The 21,054-nt window shown below is 36.1% G+C and overlaps 1 protein-coding gene across 4 annotated transcripts in view; it reads right to left on the bottom strand.

Moving 5' to 3' along the window:
• CTNNA2 (catenin alpha 2) overlaps positions 1–21,054 on the bottom strand; it is a 453,719-nt gene that overhangs the window by 335,229 nt on the left and 97,436 nt on the right. For all 4 annotated transcript variants that reach the window (XM_052682457.1, XM_052682450.1, XM_052682451.1 and 1 more), the window contains exons 3-4: positions 15,526–15,721; positions 2,955–3,121 (exon numbers count right to left, since the gene is read on the bottom strand). In XM_052682457.1, the coding sequence (XP_052538417.1) occupies positions 2,955–3,121; positions 15,526–15,721 (363 nt within the window). The remainder of the gene's footprint in view (positions 1–2,954; positions 3,122–15,525; positions 15,722–21,054) is intronic.

Raw genomic sequence — 21,054 nt, 5'->3', positions numbered from 1 at the left:
GAGGAATCCCAAGCAAGCATACAGACAGGAAGGAGCGGTCCTTGAGAGCGGCCCTGCAGAGAAGGACCTGAGGGTCTTGATGGATGAAAAGCTTAACATGAGCCAGCAGTGTGCTCTTGCAGCTCAGAAAGCAAATGGTATCCTGGGCTCCATCAGAAGAGGAGTGGCCAACAGGTGACAGGGAGGTCCCCCTCTACACTGCAAAATAACTTCTTCTGAGATGAAATAGGAATTCAGAAGTGTTATTTTGCTGCCTCATGAGACAAAAAAAACGCAATTCCGATGAAAAAAATTGAAAAGTGAACATGTTCTATTCATTCTTCATTCTAAAACCCATTTGTTCCAAAACACATTTGTAATGACAACCATGGGCACAACAACCATTTCAGTAAGCCCTGACAGTCCCCTATTAAACAAATTTTCTGGAATATTCATAATAGATTCCATTCTGACAATCAGATTTTGAACAACGTTGATCATACTCTATGGTGTATTATCACTGCACAATCACAGAATCATAGAATGGCCTGGGTTGAAAAGAACCAGAATTATCATCCAGTTCCAACATCCTGCTGTGTGCAGGGTCACCAACCAGCAGACCAGGCCGCCCAGAACCACATCCAGTCTGGCCTTGAATGCCACCAGGGATGGGGCATCCAGGGCCTCCTTGGGCAATCTGAAGCAGTGCATCAGCACCCTCTGTGTGAAAAACTTCCTCCTAAATGTACAACCCATTATGTTTCAAAATGAGTCAACTGATTACTAGAGGAATTTGAAACAAATTCACTTCTGAGTAACTTCTCTGCTCAACAAAACACAACCACGCTTGACTGCAAAGATGTGCTCCTTTGATTAAGTAGCAGGTAATTTATTACAATACTGATAATGCTAGATGTCTACCATCCATACTGTATTACCAAATACTTCAAGTCTTTCACGAATTTCACTGTAGTAGTCACTGTTATTAATTCTAATAGAGCAAAATATAATCTGAAAGAAACGACTGAATATCCTTCCAGATGACAACTGCATATATTTGCTCTGAAACATTAATTAAAATGTACTATCTCAAGTCTGTAGCACAACTCCTTTGACATGCTTTCAATGAAAACTGATTACAGTACAGTTCAGGATCCTTACAGTATAAATTAGCCTCCGATATGCTGCATGGTTTTAGTTTGATGATTTTATGGTTAACTTCTACCACTCTTTGAATGCTACTACTGAGTCAACGGATTTTTTTTTTCATATAAACTTTTTTTTTCCCCTAATAATTTATTTATTTGTCTTAAACAATCGCATTATAAAATGATAAAACTATTTTTCACAGTTAGTCCTCAAAAATAGGTTACTCTTTTGAATCTGAAGAAAAAAAAAAAAAAAAAAAAGGCATTTAAGGTCCTGAAATTGAATTTAGCTACAAAGAACCACAGAAGTCTGGGCTCATTGAAACAGAAGGCTGGGTTATTCACAGTGACATCAGACAAACGTACTGATTACAAACCACAGTACCACAAATGCCCTTGCAAATCTAGGGAGCAAACTGTGTTAGTAAATACACCCGCTTATAAAAGAGTATTGGAATATATTTTTTTCTAAGTAATACAACACAATGTTGTAACAAGAGGAGGAAAACTCTGATGTAAGGAAAGTGTTTCTCACCACCTACGAAAGAGCTTGGATCAGAAGTTTAATCACAGCATTTATAGAAAGCTTTTGTTCATAATATTGTTAGCCTCACTAGCAAAGGGTTATTTGAATTACAATTGCATGGAGTTTTATAGCAGGGAAAAATTAAAACATGTTCACAAGAGAGATGTTTACACTGAAAATTACATACTGCAGCTATTCTATTACTAAAGCATTCTATTACAGCATTCTATTACTAAAGCAGAGCACACTAGAAGAAAATGATGCTTTTTTTTCTATTATAAAACTGTTTTCTATCTGTTTAGTCTATCTGCCCAATTTTCCAGCTGAAAGGTTCTCACTTTTCTGAGAACAAATCTTTTTGTACAATCACACTGTTAAAAAGACAAAGTAAATTCATCTAAAAACATTACAAAGAAAATCCATTGCAGTTACAAAACTTTAATGTGACTGCATAAAAATATGAACAATAACAGCCAAGTGTAAGTACAAATTTATATCAAGCTAGCTGGTAATCTATTATTCCTCTTTATACTGTCTTTCCTCTATGATGACTGATAAGACACTTATACTATTTTCTGACAGTAAATAAAAGCACCAAACTCCTGATACCTCCAGAATTTCTGCAGATATCAAGAACAACTGCAGTACCTAAGCTCTGCCACAAGATAGCAACACTTCACAAGCACTGAATCAGAAAATGATCTGAATGAGATGAAAGGTCAGTTAAATAGATGCGTCTGTTCAGTGTGCTGCCTTAAGTTTCCAAAAATTAATTACTTCATAATAAGGAAACGGATGAGAACAGTGTAAAAATTTGCTTGATCCCAACCCTCGGTAGCACTTGAAGGAAAAGCAAGCAGCAGTTGAGTACGAAGCGTGAGCACTTATTCTTGGAGGAGGCTGAGGGAAGACCTGAAAGGTGATCGTAGGAAAAGCAGAGTTGGTTTCTTCTCACTGGTGACAGGATGAAGGAAAATGGCCTCAAGCTGCACCAGGTAAAGTTTGGGTTGGATATCAGGAAAGACTTCTTTACAGAAAGGGTTGTTAAGCACTGGAATAGGCTGCAGAGGGAGGTGGTTGAGTCACCATCCCTGGATGTGTTTAAAAAACATTTAGATGTGGTGCTCAGAGACGTGATTCTGCAGAGTTGTTAGAGTTAGGGTAGTTTGGTTAGGTTATGGTTGGATTCGATGATCTCTAAGGTCTTTCCCAACCTGAGCAATTCTATGATTCTATGATTTGTCCCAACTTCTGTATAAGTAAAAAAGCTAAAATAATACAGAACCTTTAAAAATACATACAATTTTCAGATGCGACAGAAGCCTCATGACGTCCGCCATGTCAGCCAGGATGAGCAAGCGGGTAACAGCAGAAAGCAAGGCACGAGCAGCCCGCACCATGGTGCCCCGCTTCACTGAGGAGCACGGGTCGTCTGCAAATTCTGAAGAGGCAATTCTCATTGTTTCTCCTAAAGTAGGAAAGAAATGGTCATTAAAGCTTTACAATTTTTTTTTTCAGAAAGTATTAACCATTCATTTAAAAAAAGTGTTCTTATGAAAACAGGTTTTGTTACTCAAAGCTGAACTGCTTAGGGGAAATAAAGTTTGAATCTGTGCAGCCATTTTTCTTTATTCTCCAAGTGCTGTTCTTCCAAAGCAGTTATCTGTACCAATTAAGAAGGCAAGCAACATACCAGAACAGACAGCTGAGCGCAAGAGTACAGCACCAGATAGACAGCACTGTGTTACATGGACACAGAAGTCATTTCTATTAGCAGGGAAGATAGGACAGAATAACCCAACAGTACTGCTCCTATTGCATCTCTCTACAGTTCCTTCTTCCAGATGCATCTGCTTTCACACCTGCTCCCTACTCTTTGCCTTCATGCTCAGATAAAAAAACACCTGCATTTTTTTCAGTAAGTTCCATTGTTCTCATTGAAGATTCTTTTCCACTCAAAGAAACATAGTAACTATGGCTGCCATGGCTTTAGAGTAAAAGGGAGATTTAGGTTAGATGTTATGAAGAAATTCTTTACTCAGAGGGTGCTGAAGCACTGGCACAGGCTGCCCTGTGAAGCTGTGGGTGCCCCATCTGTGGAGATGCTCAAGGCCACAGTGGGTAGCCTGAGCTGGTGGGGAGCAACCAGCCCAGGGCATGAAGATTGACAAGTGGCAAAGGCATTTAAACAAAATTTGGAACATGTTCTTCCCTTACTTACAGAAAGAAATACAATTGAATGTAAAATATTTTTAAAAATCATAACTGTCTTTCAAAGTTTTGCTAATCCATCAAGCAAACACATAACATGAAGCTCAACTGAAAGGGAAATACTATGTTAAATTACATAGAAATGTGGTTAACATCACACAGCGATCAGGTAAACCTTGATATACAAAATAAATATTTTTAGAATGTGAATGAAAAATAGACAATACAGCTCTGAAAGTCCAAGACTCATACAATAAAGCAGAGGTAATTGATGGCACGTATGACACACAGATGACAGTGAAGAGATCTCTACTATAGGAGGTATTTCTTTTTTCTAACAACCAGAGAAGCAGCAGAAAAATGCAGAACATGCAGAAATACAGAATATATTCCTAATTGCGATGTGATCAAGGATGAATTCACTAGAATATAAATGCCAGTGTGAGTGCGGAGGCCCCAAGAAAAATCCACTGATTCAAAAAGGTGATTGGAATGTTCTTAAGTAAGCAGACTGCACTCTTAAAAATTGTTCTGAACTTATAAAGTGTTATTCTAGGCAACACGTGAAAAAACATTGTCATGTTCATCCTTGTAAGGAATGAGTGATTACAACAACTTACTTATTAACAGTGTCAGCTAAAAAATAACAAACTGTAAATATATAAACTGTCTTATGAAATGGGAGAAAAAAGATATGCATTTAATGTAGAAATTTGGAGATGCTACTGTCAATCCAATCTATGAGAAAAACACTTGTTTATTTTCATAGACTTCAAAAGGTTATGGAAAATAACCAAGTATAGAATCACAGAATCAGTACAGTTGGGAAAGACCACTAAGATCACCTAGACCAACCATCAGCCTTTCAGCACCATTTTCACTAGACCATGCTCCCTGGTGCCACATTAGTACAGAAACCTCAAAACTAAAATCCAAGAAGCTATCTCTGCAACTAAAAGCAATTTAGCTGTATCTGCAGTGTTATGGACCAGCTGATGAGCCCTGCTAATGCCAGCTCTAATTAATTTAGACTGACCATGATGATGGTTCAAGATCAAAACTAGCATAGGGCTGCCTTGCTGTTAACTGCAGACCAACTTGATTCTTTTCTAATTTTGCTGCTGTGTCAACTTGTTAAAAGTAAGAGGAAGCAAGGGGCAAAGGCAATGATAGATTGCACCTGCCTTGCTCTTAGTTTAAACACGAGTCTGTTTTTTGTTTTCTTCTTTTTCCAGTTGCTGATTTTCCTTTTATTCTTTTTTTCTACTAGACCACAATAATTAACAATACTTTTAACAACAACTAACTATAGATCAATAGCTATATAAGTCTAATTTCATACGGAAATAAGGTAAAGGAGAAAAAACAATTTAGATTGAGCTTTTATATTAACACAAACTTTGTCATTATGTTGGAAAAATTCCTCCTTCTCTCCAGTGTAGAAACACAAAGTATTTCTAATGTGAAATCAAAGCTTTGTTACATTGCCTTTAAGATGATTACAACATTCAAAATCCTCAGACAGCATAACTTCCTAAAAGACAATGCAAATAGTGCAGGAGAGACTTGAGACAGCCCCAGTGAATTATTCCCTTCAGAACTCTCTTCATTATTTTATTATCTTTAGGACTACATGTTCTTATTGTAATTCATGTACAATGTTTCTTAAAAGGCAAGGAACAAATAATTACTGCCAGATAAGGAGACAATAAAGCAATATCTTACATGCTTAAATGTTATATTGCTCGGCACTGAAATATCCAAGTTGTTGTTAGCTGGGCTCTAAAGGAAAAAATGAAGGTTTCTGCAGGGTCACCATAGCCTGCTGCACCTAAGTCCCCATGCATGTTGTCCATATGACAAAACTCAACTAGCGAGGAATTCTGAGGTCACAAGCATTTTTCTGCAGTGCATTTTAAACTGATCAGTCACTGGAAAATTTATCAACATAATTCGGCTCAGAGCATAGTAAGAACCTGGAATTAAAATTTGGTAATCTTTTTAAGTCAGTGACTCAAAATACCCCACAGAAAGTGAGAGCGACCACAGAATTACTGAGAGTTTAAGATGTGGCCAACATTCTAACATTTGAATATCCTAACCTTTGGGTCAGAATGTGGACAACTGGATACACTCAATCTTTAACAGCTCAGAAGGCATCAACTTCCCTCGTCATTTATTAAAGGAAACTATCACAGCTTTAAGTAGAGATATAGCTCTTGGAGCATATCTAGCTGGCTGAAACCAAGGGGGTATGTGCAACAATATGAAAATCCCACCAAGGCTTTCTCCTATTAAAGCTCTAAATTGGTTTCTGATCAAGATGGAAGTGATTATAGGCATCCAGTAACAAACCTTTTGTATATAAAAGTGTATTTGTTTTTAAGTACATCCAGGAAGCTTTGGAATTTAGAAGCAGATGCCTAAGAATTGTTTAAATTAAATTTTTGCTTTAAAAAAGACTTTCTGGATCTGTGCCAAATTTTCATTTCGTAGCTTCAGATGGATATTACCATTGAACTATAAAGAAGTTAATAATATTTGCTAAAAAGCCAGTGGAACCAGAAAGCAAGCAGGAAAATTACCTTCTTATCCCAGGAGATTTAGCTAGAAAACATATTTGAATGAACACTAGTGGATAGAGGGAGAATACGTGGAGAGTCAAAACAACAGCTTATAGGTTAGGATTAGATCTTTAACATTTGAAACATACAGTTAAGTGAAGAGAATCTCCTTACATGTAATTAAGCAGAAAGTACTTAATATATAACTAAGAAAAAAATACAAAACTTCATAGTTGTCTTGTTTGGTTTTTTTTGTTTGTTTTTTTTTTCCAATCTTACAAAGAACCAGCATTTCACAGTCTAATAACCACAGAATCATAGAATTGCTAGGGTTGGAACAAACTTCAAATTCCATCCATTTTAACTTTCCATGCCATGGGCAGGGACACCTCCCACTAGACCAGGCTGCCCAGGGCTTCAATCCAATCTGACCATGAACAGCTCCAGAGATGGGGCATCCACAGCTTCTCTGAGCAACAAGCTCCAGTGTCTCACCACTCTTTAAATAAAGGTGGAGGAAGAATTTCTTCCTTATGTCAAATCTAAATCCCTTCTCTTGTAGTTCAAAAAACTACCTATCACTATTGGACCATGTAAAAAGTCAGTCTTTCTCTTATTTATAAGCTTCCTTAACGCACTGGAAGGCCACAATCAGGTCTGCAAGAAGCCTTCTCCAAGTTAAACAAGTCCAGCTCCCTCAGCGTTTCTTCATAGGCGAGGTGCTCCAGTCCAGCCAACATCTTCAAGAGCTTTCTCTGGACCCATTCCATCAGCTCCACATGTTTCTTGTGCTGGAGCCCCAAGGTCTGGATGCAGTACTCCAGATAGATACCCAGGACTGAACAGAGCAGGACTCTGCTGGCCACCCCTATATTGCTGGTTGGCTTTCAGGGCTGTAAGCGTGCACTGGCTCATACCACCTTATCCTTATCAACCCAATATCAAAGCCACTTCTTTCCAAATTAAAGATAACAATATCATGTTGGACCATAGTGAAGTTGTGCTGGCTATCTCAAGATCACTTCTTTGACTTGCATGTACCTTGACATATCTTCCAGAAAGAGCTGTTCCAGGCACAGAGCTGAGGCTCACCTGTAGATCCCAGTCTTTCTTTCTATTCTTCTTAAAAAAGTCAGTGATGTTTTTGCAGTCATCATGGGTTTCCAGTCAACTGACAGCCATGACTTTTCAAATTCGATGAAGAGTGGCTTGGCAACTACATCAGCACCATGTGATGCATGTTACTGGAGAGAGGTGGCTGTCTATCTATTAACATGTTCTTGTCCTTGTACAATAGTGGTACTAGACCTCTCCTAGGCCAAAGGTTATGTTGAAGTTACATCTAAGAAAATTACGTATTAAAGAATTCTTCTTATCTGAAAAAGCCAACCCTCCTTTCAGTTATCCATTTCTTTCCAAATTCATTTCAAGTTGTTCTGTAGTCAGTACTAAATTACTTTCAATGAAAATTAGGTCAGCACAAGAAACACAGACATCTTGAGTCACCAGGTCTGTTTCCTTGCTACTGCAGACAGTCATGTCATAATATAATTAATAATAACCTTAATATGATAATAACTATACTCACAAACTTATCAAGCTTCTGTCTTTGAAACAGCCCAGACATTTAACCCCAATTAATCCTACTGGAAGTAGGAAGTTCATTCTAAATGAATTCTAGCATCTGACAGTTATTTGTAGGCTTTTCTTTTTTTCATTAGAGCCTCCTTAATTCCATACTTACTGAGTTTATAGCTAATTTATACCCATTTCTTCTTATGCCTCATTAGTCGCTCTATTTAAATAGTTTTCCTCTTCCACTGTGCTTCCTATTGTCTTTTTTTGCCTCATGCATTTTTGTAATGAGCCCTGATTGATCAGCGGTGATATTTCAGTCTCCTCTTCTTGCACATACTATCCATTTCTGTAATAATTTAATCAGACCTATGAAATTGCTGTTTCTGGGATATATATGATAAGAACTGCAATTTTTTAGGAGATATCTCCTCATTCTCAGCTACTAAAAATGTTTCACCTGGTACCCTGGAAAGATTTGCATAGATTTTTTTTGTAAGCACATTAAATTTCTCACTAATATTCATATACTGTATTCTTTGGCACTGAGTTTTATGAACAAATTGTATGTTTAATTTACATTTCTTAAACGAGGAGTATTCGTAAAATTAGAAAGTGAGTTGTAAAACGTAGAGCACTCAGTAGAGGAAGGACCTCTACACAGAAGAACTGTTCATCATTAATAAATAATTAGACAAACAAGCAAAGACAAATAAGTAAAGATAAAACGAAACAGAAATACTGAAATCCAGTATTTGAACAATGATTGGATTTGTTTTTAAAGTTACTATTATAGTTTAATGAAAAAGTTATTATGTAGGTGTTGAGATCTCATCAGCTTCATTCAAAAGATTCAAACCTACCAATTACTACCTCATAAGATCACTGTCAAGCCACTTAGGTTATTCTGATGGGATTTAACTGGGGAACTTACTCTATCCATCCTCACATGTAACACTAAGTCATTTTCTCCCAATTAAACAACAGCAGTTAGAAATTAAGTCTTAAATTTCAGTCTTTTTTTCAGGAAAAAAAAAAAAGGGGGGGGGGAACCATGAAAAAAAAAAGGAGGGGAAAGAAAGGGAAAAAAAAGGAAAAGTTTCCTTAGTTTTTCAAAATAAGATGTCATTTGATTTGGGATATTACATTTAACTCATACAGGAGCAGATAAAGATGCCTTTACATTATCTATCCAGAATCACACACACATACAGGTCACACAGCAATCTGTGTAGGGTAATTCAAGTAACACAAGCTTTAATGTCTGAAAAAAAAAAAGATATCATGGGATGATTGGGAAGTTTACCAGAATTTTGATACAGCACACACTGGCTCATCCACTCCACAGTCTAAATGTCAACAGTGCAAGAGGAAAGGTCAATCCACTGCGTGCCTCATACTGAATCCTATTGAAGTTTCTGCTTCTCAACTTTTAAGATTAAGGCTTCAGACAACAGAACAGCGTTAAGTGAATACTACATAAATGAGAGTGAAAATCATAAGGAGAAAAACAGATGACACCAAATCTTCATATGTGTACACATACATATGCACTCACATATATTTAGAAACTGTTAGGCTTCCTCTATTTTACTGACAATATTTTCATTACACCAGTAGCCAGGAAAGCTGCTAATAAGCAACAGAAATGTGCCAGTATTCCATATTGTTCTTTGACAGACATACACACACACAGATGCATGTATATATCTTTATAAATATATCAGACCCACATCTTAGTCCAGTGCAGTTTACGCTTGAGATAATATACAGGAAAAAGAGCAAAGAGGATGGCAGACGTGATAACTCTCACTCACTTTTTTTTTTTTTTTTTTTTTTGGTAGAAGTATGCAAGAAAGCTATTTTGGGTACTGGAAATTTTGGAATTGTAAGTAGATTTAAACATAAGCATTTATTTGGTAAGAAAGAAATGGACTAAATCTCATAATGGATATATATCAAGGAAATGCTATTTTTCCAAAGGCTTTTATTAAGAAATTTATATGGTGGGCACAAAGCAACAATCTACTGAGCTTCTATGACCAGTGAGGCACGATGATAACACACCAAACACCTGGAAACAATTAAGGAATCCATGACAACTTGATTGCAAGTACCATTCTTGAACAGTTCTCAAATGAAAGGCATTAAGAATTTACGGTCTGAATAATCCATCTCCTTTACATTTAGTCTTTTCTTTTACATGTCCAAGATTAAAAAGATGTGACAACTGATTTATGACCTATTCAGAGCACTGTCCTTGTACTGCTACAAAGGTATTCTAAAGTATAACAGTATGTAGACCCAAACTGATTTGCAGATTCCTTATAGAATACTGATTATATTAGATGATAACTCGAGAGATTTGAACAAACCATAACTGCTAATAGGATATGTTTAAATAATGTAAGCAGGCTTTTTTCGCCCTTCCTTCATGGATGAGGTCAAGTTATTAAAACAAACAAATTAACCCTTCAGGATGCAAAGGTCCCCAGTTTTATTATCATTATACTCATCTAGAAATTCACCAAATAGGTTGGTGACCATCCCTGTATTCTCAGGAATAATGATCTAAATGCATTCTTCAGTGGATTTGTTCTCACTGTCTGTATTCCTTCTGCCAGATAAATCATATATGATTATTTATTTCCTATCTTAAAGTATAATGTTTTGTTCATTGTACTTTAATGTATTCATTTCAGTTACGTAGATTTTACAGTGGTAATCTCTACTTAGATGTTGTATAATCATTTGTTAGCATTTGGAAGCCAGTTGTAAAGCATTTTCATACTGAAGTATCCTGTGTACTTACTAAAAATAAATATGCATTTAAAATGCTAATCAGAATTCCCAAAGCTTTACATGAACAACTGTTAAATCTGCATTGCAACATCCTTAAACCCTTTTTTATAAATCTTTACTACTGTGTCTTCTAAACTTACTTCCCATTTCATTTGCAGTTGGGATTTTGTTCCCTTTCTCAGGAGGAATGATCATTCTTCAGTATGTTAATATATTTCAATGCCAGGAAAGGCCATGTATGATCTAGCTTGATCATTTCCCATTAAATTTCTGCGACTCGAGCTGCATCTCTCTGGAACTGATTATACAAGCAATCTAGCTGACTAAAATTTGATTCACTTTACATTTGACATTTGGAATCAGTGATAGAAGATGAATATGTAACTTACAGTACAATGGATATTATTAAAGCTAGTATATACTTTCGATTCAATATTCACATTTACATCCAACACCACTATCATTTCATTCACTTCACAGACCATTGAAATTTATAATTTTAATTAATCCAACTACTTTTTTCCTAAGGGACTGTAAAATACTGAGAGCACCGAACTTGGAGCCATTTAGCCACAGATCTGTGACAATCTAATACAATTATTTCACAAGTGCGAACTTTAGAAAGAACTTTTCCAATTAATAAGTCTGATTAATAGTTCATTTGAAACATCACTGATACACTTAAGTACAATAAGGCATTAATTAAATTTCAATTCAAATGTAAATTGTTTTGAATGTGAGAACATATCAGCATTTCAAATCCCTCTTTGTCTGCACCTCTCAGCTACTTCTCAGTCTGTCAACCCTGAGGGATAAACTAAAGACCTGACTAGCCTTCATGGAATTGGAAAATTGACATGAACATCAATATAAAAATTTTAGAAGATTCTGTTTGATGCTAGGGAACGTACACTAGGCCTCTTAAGATATGAATAAACACAGCAGCAAATTCCCCAAATATAATCTATTTCCTTATTTCCCTTGGCAACCTTGATTGCTTCTCAAGATATTTAGTAGATGTAAGGCCAATGAACCAGCAGCTTCTGGTAGACCCTCATGCAAAATACAACCTGAATGTCTCTTCCACAAGGAACATCCTTTTCCTCTAATGATCAATAAAGGATCAATTATAATTATAAAATAAGAAAGGAGCAACTGCATTTAGACACCTATGCTATAGAAACATGCTCCCCAGACTGTATTTCTTATTGTTGTGAGTTGTTCTTTGATCCTCTCTACTTCTCAACTTTGTAGTTTCAGGATCTAATGTTATTACAAGCATAAAAATACATAAAAATCTCACTCCTAAAACTTCAATAAGCAGACAACCGTCTGATTTCCCTCACCTCTAAAAATGACAACACAAACAATCAAACATCAGCCTTTCCTGAGTCTCATCTTTTTCACAGCCCTCACATGTGAATGAATATTCAAGCAGCAAATTATCCAGTGGTGGATGATTTCACTCACACGGTTCTGAACTAACACCCGTTTTCACTGTTTTGGCCTTTAAAGACTGTGAAACCAAACTGAATGTATTACAGAACTATTGTGGGATAAGCATACATACACAATTGGGAGTTCTGCACATAAAATATTTACTTTTTGATAAAATCATGTAAAATTAAAAGATATATAGACATTTAAAATCCTTCTTGCTTTTACACAATTCAGTCTTGTAAACCAAAATTGTTGATCATCAGAATTTTGTACAACTATCCCAATATAACTTATTCTCTAAAATTCCAAGAATCTTGAACATATACATTCTTTTCCATCCTGTTCCCTCCAAAACATTTGCAAATTATTATTTAAATGTGTTTCTTTCACACCTATCAATGGAAAGCAATTCAGCCCAGGATAATTTCAATTGTATATAGTACCATGTGAGTATAAAGCAATATAAGATGGGAAATGAGGAACCCCAGAGCCAACTGTCGCTGCTGGAGACATTCATAGGTTGATGGTGTAATTATCCAAGCTGAATTTTGCCAGAAAAATCAACACTAGTTTATTAATCCATCTCTTTATGTCACTGAGCTAAATATGTCATTCCACGCTGCATCAAAGCTGTTCTAGTTTATGCAGTTCCTGTGTGCCAGCAATAGTGCTTGGTGTCTCCTATTCTCTTCATTATAGACTCAGGTTTTATATGTCCAAAAAAACTGTTCTATTTTTCTGACATACATTTTTCTAGACTGAAATGTTGATAAAAGATGTCTGTATCATTCTGCCCAGTGTTATTTACATTCTCTATTCCTCTCTCTCTCTGCATCTTAAAAACGAGTAAAAATGAATATAATGTTTGTCTTGTTATGAATTATAGAGTCAGGAATTCAAGAAGAAAACCAAAATTCTCCATAGCACTCATTTTATATGTCTGTAGTTTTACAAAGCACAAATATGCAATCAATCAATCAATAAAATCACTCAACTATTATAAAGCTCTAGTGACAAAGAAAGATGCATAAGGAGCTCAGACACTGCTAATGAACGTGGTGTATAAGCCTGGATCAGAAAGCGTGCAACAGAATAGGTTAATGATTCTAAGACAGCGTAAGACTCCTTGAGAGAGGAGCAAAATTGAGTCAGCATCACAACCCCAAAGGGAGACAGCTACAAATTCAGATGGAAAACTGAAAATTCTCTTTTAGACTATAGCATAGCACACAGTAAAAAAAAGTCAGCAACAGGAAACTGAAAGATACTGAAAAAGGAAACTGCAGATCAGCACAACCAAGCCTTGGCATCAAAATTCTACAAGAAAACAGAAAGAATAAGCAAATGGAGAACACCGACATAATGCAGTACATTAAGAGAACACAGCAAATACTGCACTTATTATGATGCATTGGCAATTGAATAGTAAAAAAAAACCAAACAACTGCATGCAGAAACAGGAAAACAGTGAAAACAAACAAACAAAAAAGATATAGAGGATAGAAACAAGAAGCCTCAGGATAGAAAAGATTGGAATAATCACAGAATCACAGAATTGTAGAGGTTGGAAGGGACCTCCAGAGATCATCGAGTCCAACTCCCTGCCAAAGCAGGTTCCCTACAGCAGGTCGCACAGGTAGGCATCCAGGCAGGTCTTGAACATCTCCAGAGAAGGAGACTCCACCACCTCCCTGGGCAGCCTGTTCCAGTGCTCCGTCACCTCACTGTAAAGAAGTTCTTGCGCACATTTGTGCAGAACTTCCTATGCTGCAGTTTCCGGCTGTTTCCCCTTGTCCTGTCTCCACTCACCACTGAAAACAGTCTGGCCTCGCCATTCTGCCCCCCACAACTTAGATATTTATAGACTCAGATAAACTCAGATCAAGGTTTTCATATACAAGATTTAACCCTGTCCATTCATATGATCACCGGAGTTCAGTTTTTAAGTATTGAAAAAAATAAATAAAAAATAACAAGTACTGGGGGCCTCACTAAACATCAGTGAGCACTTTATACCAAAGTCCTTTAGACTCTTTGAAATCTCAGCTGGAAATCTGCCAGTCTTTTTCTAAAACCTAAGAATTATGATACTGGCAGATGTTATTTTTAGATTTTAGGATTTAAAATGGAAAATACTGAGAAGTATTTAATTCTATGGTAATAAAGATAATTATAATCAATATCAAAAATGGAATATTTTTCCTACGGGCATAGATTGAAAACATATTTTTCCTCTCTGCACATTTAAGTCTGAAAGCATCTGACATATGGTTTTACCATTTGAAGGAAAATTATCAGATGAAAACCAATGCACCATGAATACGGTAGTTCTGAAATTTCAACGCCTTGCATGAAAAACAGTTTTCTTATAAACTCAAACTAAATTTCAAAATTAAATCTCCTAAAACTGGTTAGTTCTGACAGGAAAGAAAGTGTTATGAGGGTCACTCTGAAAGTAATATCTCCTATTGTCTCACATTGTGCTCACATCCACTGTTTGGTCTCCTTAAATGTTCAGGAAGCATCAATGAATGCCAGTGACTGAACTTCAATATTTTCTGCACAGAGAGAGTCATTACACACCTTTGTTTCTTATTCATTTCCATGTCAGGCACCAGTCTGTCAGAGAGCCCTTCTGCTGCCATCTGTCACACAGCAACAAAACGTAACAGAATATTGGTGGGACGATTCAATCTCTACTGCCATACTACCAACATCCTCCCCTGACATCATGGGCCAACAGAATAAAAAGGAGGCATTACTTCATGATATCTCACGACTGACTGATGCCCAACAAAACTTTTTCTGTAAAGGTGCGTATCTTGGAACTTGCAGTTTTATTTATGCAGATTGAAAAGTAATGTTAATATTTATCTTATTATCACCAATATCAAGACAAAAAAAATAATATTTTATATTTGTGTATTTTCAGAATATGATAATATTTATATAAATCTCAAGTGTATTCTTGAAAATACAAAATTCTTGTTTGCTATACTTGGTTGTTAGAAAAACTGTTAGATTTTTCGAAGTTGTATGGACCATAATACTAAATCTAGATGATAGGACAGCTAAAAGGAAACTCAATACATATTTCACTTAAATACATTTTTTACACCATGGCCAGTAATGAAGGTACGGTTATTTTAATATCTGTATATTCTGTTATAAATACAGTATAGTTGAAGACATAGTAGTTTTCAAACATTATCAGAGATACATTTGTTTTGAAAAGATTCAACCATAGCAGTTAAACAATTAATTAGTTTGTTCCACACACCTTGCTTGCGTACATCCTCTACAGCAGCAACCAGTTCCTCCTTCAGATCCTGGCTCTCTTTAGCAATTTGATCTCCTTTTTCTAAAAAGTTTTGAGTAGCCTGCTCTACAGAGGCAGCCAACACATGGGCCTTCTTGGAGCGCCCTTTCTTTTTTCCAGATGGTCCCTTGTTGCTTGTGTTAACAAGCGTCGTTACCTTTGGGAAAGGAAAAAAATAAAAAGTTTCTGTAAGTTTCATCAATTCTTCAGTTCTAACAGCAACATACATTGTTGTCTAATTCGTTGTTTCCACTTTCTCTAGTGGTAAGGTGATGTAATGGTCATGTGTACTGAATAAATACAATTTAAAGTTTTGTATCATCTGAAGGATGGCAGCACATGCCCCCCCCAAAAAAAGTTTTTACTTTTAGCTTAATTTATTCTGGTCCAAGCAAATGAACAGTCAGTGAACTAGAGAAATAATTTTTGTCACTGGTCTTCATTTAAAAAAATGACAAAGCCATAAGATGAAAATGTAACAAAGGTCAGTAACTGCTCAAAAAGAAATTGCTTCTAGATATAAGTGTCACTGCTTATATTCGAGCAGTGACAAAAGCACTGTAGCTGTTCTCCAGACATTAACTATTCAGTGCAATGTTGCTTCAATATGTTTACAAGAAACAAATGTAAACAACAGTGAATAGTAGAATGATCATACTTATAATATTTAAAAAGAAATGCACACTGCTTTCATAATTTCTCCTAAAGTTTCCTAAAAGAATTCCTTGTTCAACTGTGCAGGAACAGACTAGAAACCTGAAACACACAACTTAATAATGCAATGAATCACATAGCTTCATAATAAGTTCTTCATAATATGTTATAGCTTTTCAATGGACCAAAAAATCTGACATCACTCCAGTGATAGAATCATAGAATCCTTAGAGTTGGATAACAGGACCCAAATACTGCCCCAGATATCATTTGGTGTTAAATGGATGGAAAGGCACCAATGGATCCATGATGTTCTGTGATCCATTTCACCTTTGCCTGGATGAAAACCAACGCAGTCTACATAAGTGCCTTACCTATATGCTAACCCAAAAAATGTACTGTCAGAAAATCAGAAAATCTTTGCAATAGACAGAAAATATCAGAAAATATGAAAAAAAAAAAAAAAAGATCCTGAAAGCAGTATAAAAACTTGCTGCCATCCCTTCCCTTTCCTATTATGAGAAGCATGACATTTACAATGTGGTACAGTTGTGACCAAAGAGACTTTTATCACAGTCTCTCTATTAGGTTTTTTTTCAATTAGTCTGAATACAGGGCATCTGAAGAAGTAAAAAAAAAAAAAAAAAAAAGGAACAGAAAAGGTTGCCAGAGCATGAAAGCACCATAAACACACACGTACAAGGAAAAACTTCCTGGCCACAGCAAGTTAAATCTCTGCTATCCTTTGGTTTATTCCACTGTGAATGGATTTCTCCAGTACATCATGCAGATGACTAAGAAAACCTTTCAGATGCAACAGGCAATGAAATTGATTATGTATCTACTGAACTTCTCATCGGAGACCTGAAGAGGAAGAAAATAATGCTCGAACTTGATCTTAATTATTTTAACTTCTTGAACCAATTAGAGGTAGACTGCCAGAGCAGTTCAGACAATAAAGAAAAGATCTGAAATAAAGAAAATGCTGATCAATAAAGTCATAAATGAAGTCAAATCAGACTACATTATAGGTCTCTCTCTCTTAGATACATACAAAGGTCAACAATTAAAAGGGGAGGAAAAAAAAAAAAGCTTCAAATAGCACTAAAACAAATAAGTTGTAGCTAGATGAAATGCGGAAGTCCCCTGAATACAGAAGGAGCAGTCGAGTTGCATGTCTCTTTTGCTACTTAAAAATACAACTTTCCATTAAAAATAACCATAATAAATGTTATAGGATTGTGCCATCTGCAAGTCTGATCTTTCCATGAATAACTCAACTATAAAATGAGATTCTTTCCACCTAACTTTACCCACAAAAGAGATACACATGTATTGTAAAATCAACTAGAATTACTGAACTGCTGCAGTGCACTATAAGAACAAGGACCATACCTACCATAGAATAACATCAATTTTTTTCTGAGAAATACATACCACTCGAGTAGGAAGGAAACATAGAAAACCAGACTGAGAACGAGCAAATAGTTATGATTGCTAAATTAAGTGAAATAAATCCTAAAAAGAAATTTTTACCATCATAATATCAAAAACAGTTTGACAGTATATATAAAATACGCATTTTTACGTATGTATGTACTCTTTATAAAATGTTTCTATATGTTGTATTTAGCAGTAAAACAAAGTTCTCAGTAGAAGTAACAAGGCATTTTACATATAGCCCTCAAAGCACAACTCTCTCCAAGCAACTTCAAATAAATTAGACAGAAAAGTACTTAGAAAAATAAATACCCTGATTTAACTCACACAAACTTTATCGTGCCACAAGACACAATTTCAAACAGCTAAATGCAGGACAAGAACTGTAAAAATCCACTTTTTAAAATGGCTAAGAATGTATTTGCAAAGCACTATAATCTACAGAATGGAAAATCTTGACTTTGTATGCTCTAACGCCATTTGTGTATGAGGAGAGAGAATGCATTAATTTCAGTCCTAGCACAGTCACTCCGTTCTGCAACTTGGTCATCAAGTCTCCCTTCTCCAGTTTAATTTCACTTCTCAATTCCAGATGTTCCAATTTGCTTGGGAAATTATTCAATATCACATCCACTTAAATGACCTTAATAGAAAAAACTAATTACACTGCTGAATGAGGGTCCCAAACTAATTTGATCAAGACAATAGTTCATTTTGGAGACAAACTCATTTACTGCACTAAAAGAAAGCACGAGGGGCTGGTTTCCTTAAAGAAAGAAAAAAGAAAATGTGCATTATGGCCTGATTTGCTTTAACATATGCATCTTTCAGCTTTTTTTAATGAAAGCATGAATTGAAATCTCTACCACAAATAATGATCTATAGATGCAAATATGCGTCTTTGAAAAAAAAAGTCCACATTCAGAATGTAACAATTGCAGCAAGCAGAGAAATACAAACAGTGATGCCCACAACACGGTGGACTACTCCTAACGTACAGTTTCAAAAAGTAATGGGCATATTAGAAGTAGATGAGAAGTTCTGAGCAGAGCAAAACATCTAAAATCTCCATCTGCCATAAACCTTATTCCCAGAACAATTTCTGAGCGTATAAGAAAGTCTCAGAGTACAGAAGGGACACGTAAAGAAAATATTAACAGCAGACACAGAGCATATACATTATTTCCAAAATGTAAATACTTTCCAAAGGACACGATGAAATTTCCTAGTCTTGTGTCATGAGCCAGAACTCTCTACTGTAACTACTATTGCTATGAATAAAAAACTGAGAACCTCATTCAGTGAAGGTCATCTTCTTTGTGCATCAACTCAGAGAGAATTGCCACGAACTTATGGGACTGCTACATAAAGAATGTTATCATCAGTATGCCTCATGCTCCTCTGTATTTATTTTTATTTGATTTTTTAATACATATTAGGAATGGATTCCCTGATAAGGAAAAATAAATTATTCAAGTTCCCCAAAAATATAACTTTTCATTAAATGGCCTAACAAAAAAAAAAAAAAAGAAAAAAGAAAAACAATGGCAAGAAAAATCCTGGACCCTCCCTGATGTCAGGAGACCACAGTGCTGGGGCTCCCTTAGTTCCAAATGAGGCAGGACCATCACCCTCTCTGGTGACCAGCAATAGAACATGAAGGAATAGCATAAAGCTGCATCAGGGGAAGTCAGGTTGGATATCAGGAAGTGGTTCTTCGCTGACAGGGTGAGGGGCCACTGGAGTAGGTTCCCCGGGGAAGTGGTCATAGCACCAAGCTTGCCAGAGTTCAAGAAGTGTTTGGACAATGCTCTCAATCATACCGTGATGGACATCCATGTTTGGAGCCAGGAGCCGCACTTGATGATCCTTATGGATCCCTTCAGACTCGGGATATTCTATGGTTCAGCCTTTACATAACCACTCACAAAAATATTGCTGTTTCACCAAACTGGGATATCTTTTAGCTACTTAATTGGAATTACCAGTTTGAAAAGCTAAGAAAGTAGCTCCTGCTCAAATTAGAAGTACCATTCAGAAAATTCAGAAATACTGGGGGGGGGGAAGACTTGTATCAGTAAAAAGAAAATCATTTCCTTTCCTCTTCTAACAAAGCCACATATCAGCCTTTATCATATGTTTAGAATAAAAAGGAAAATAAAAGAAACAACCTTTTTATCCCATTAACACTGATTTATTTTTTTTTTTTTTCAGAAGCATCTTCCAGAAGATTTTAACTGTGTTCATGTTAAATGCATTCATGGAAAAAAAAAAAAAAAAAGGAATAAAAAAAAGTCCATAGTTCAGTTCCCTTGGCAAGGCTTTAAAGCTAACTGGTTTACTTTAAATAACTTATCCTACCCTTACTGGTACAAAAGAAAGAATGTTGACTTCAGTTTCTTTCAGTAATTAATACAGATCTCACAAAAATTCAGTACAATTATTCAATATATCATTTGATAATTCCCATAAGCTCATTTGGAAATCCTATAATGAACCTGGCTTTGTGATCACACTAGGGAACCTCGTTCTTATTTTATTGAAGAAGTTTCACACAGTAGCATAGATCTCTGCTGGAAAAACAGAACTTTACTAATTAATAGTTCAGTCCCATCCTCAATTAAGTCTTCCTTATACAGTTCCAGCAACACAAAAGAAAGGTGAGGATGTCTTTGATAAAAGAAGAAAATTGTATTAACATGGATTTCCCTACTGCTGAGGTCACCTGTGGGCAGGGACATCAGCAGTGAAAGGGGATGGAACCAGATCATGTACTCATCACATTAATCCCCAATCAGCAGCTCCACCTCAAGGAAAAACATTCCTGACTGTGCGAGTTAAACTGTCTTCCCTACAGATTTCTGAAATGAAAGGGCCAGAAAGCTGAAGAGTTGCAACACCTTTCTCTAGTATCGGATTGAACTGGATTAGTTAATCAAAATTTTCACACAATCATAGAATCATAACATCTTTTAAGTCGGAGCTGACCCTTAAGGGTTATCCTGTCCAACTCCCCTGCAATAAACAGGGACACCTGCAGCTCCATCAAGTGCTCACAGCCTATCCAGCCTGACCTTGAATGTCTTCAGTGATGGAGCATCCACCACCTCTCTAAGCAACCTGTGCCAATGCCTCACTCAAAGCACTAATATTTTCACTAAAAAATTCACTAAAATTTTCTGTAACTATGTTCCACAATATGCATATATTGACCCTTTTGGGGAAAATATTGACCTGCACTTTTTCAGTGTGCTACTAGCCATCCTGGATTGTCACTGATCACCCACCTTCTTGCCACAACCTTATTATTTTTAAGCATTGAATTTTAAATATTGAATACACCCATCAGATAGAGTGGGGTTTTCCAGAGAGTGGACAACATTTATGTTTGCTTGT

This window comes from Tympanuchus pallidicinctus, unplaced genomic scaffold (genome assembly GCF_026119805.1).
Source record: "Tympanuchus pallidicinctus isolate F22 unplaced genomic scaffold, pur_lepc_1.0 scaffold2, whole genome shotgun sequence".
Classification (NCBI taxonomy): domain Eukaryota; kingdom Metazoa; phylum Chordata; class Aves; order Galliformes; family Phasianidae; genus Tympanuchus; species Tympanuchus pallidicinctus.
Note: the sequence above shows the minus strand (reverse complement) of the source record. Positions and strands in the feature narration are given on the sequence as shown.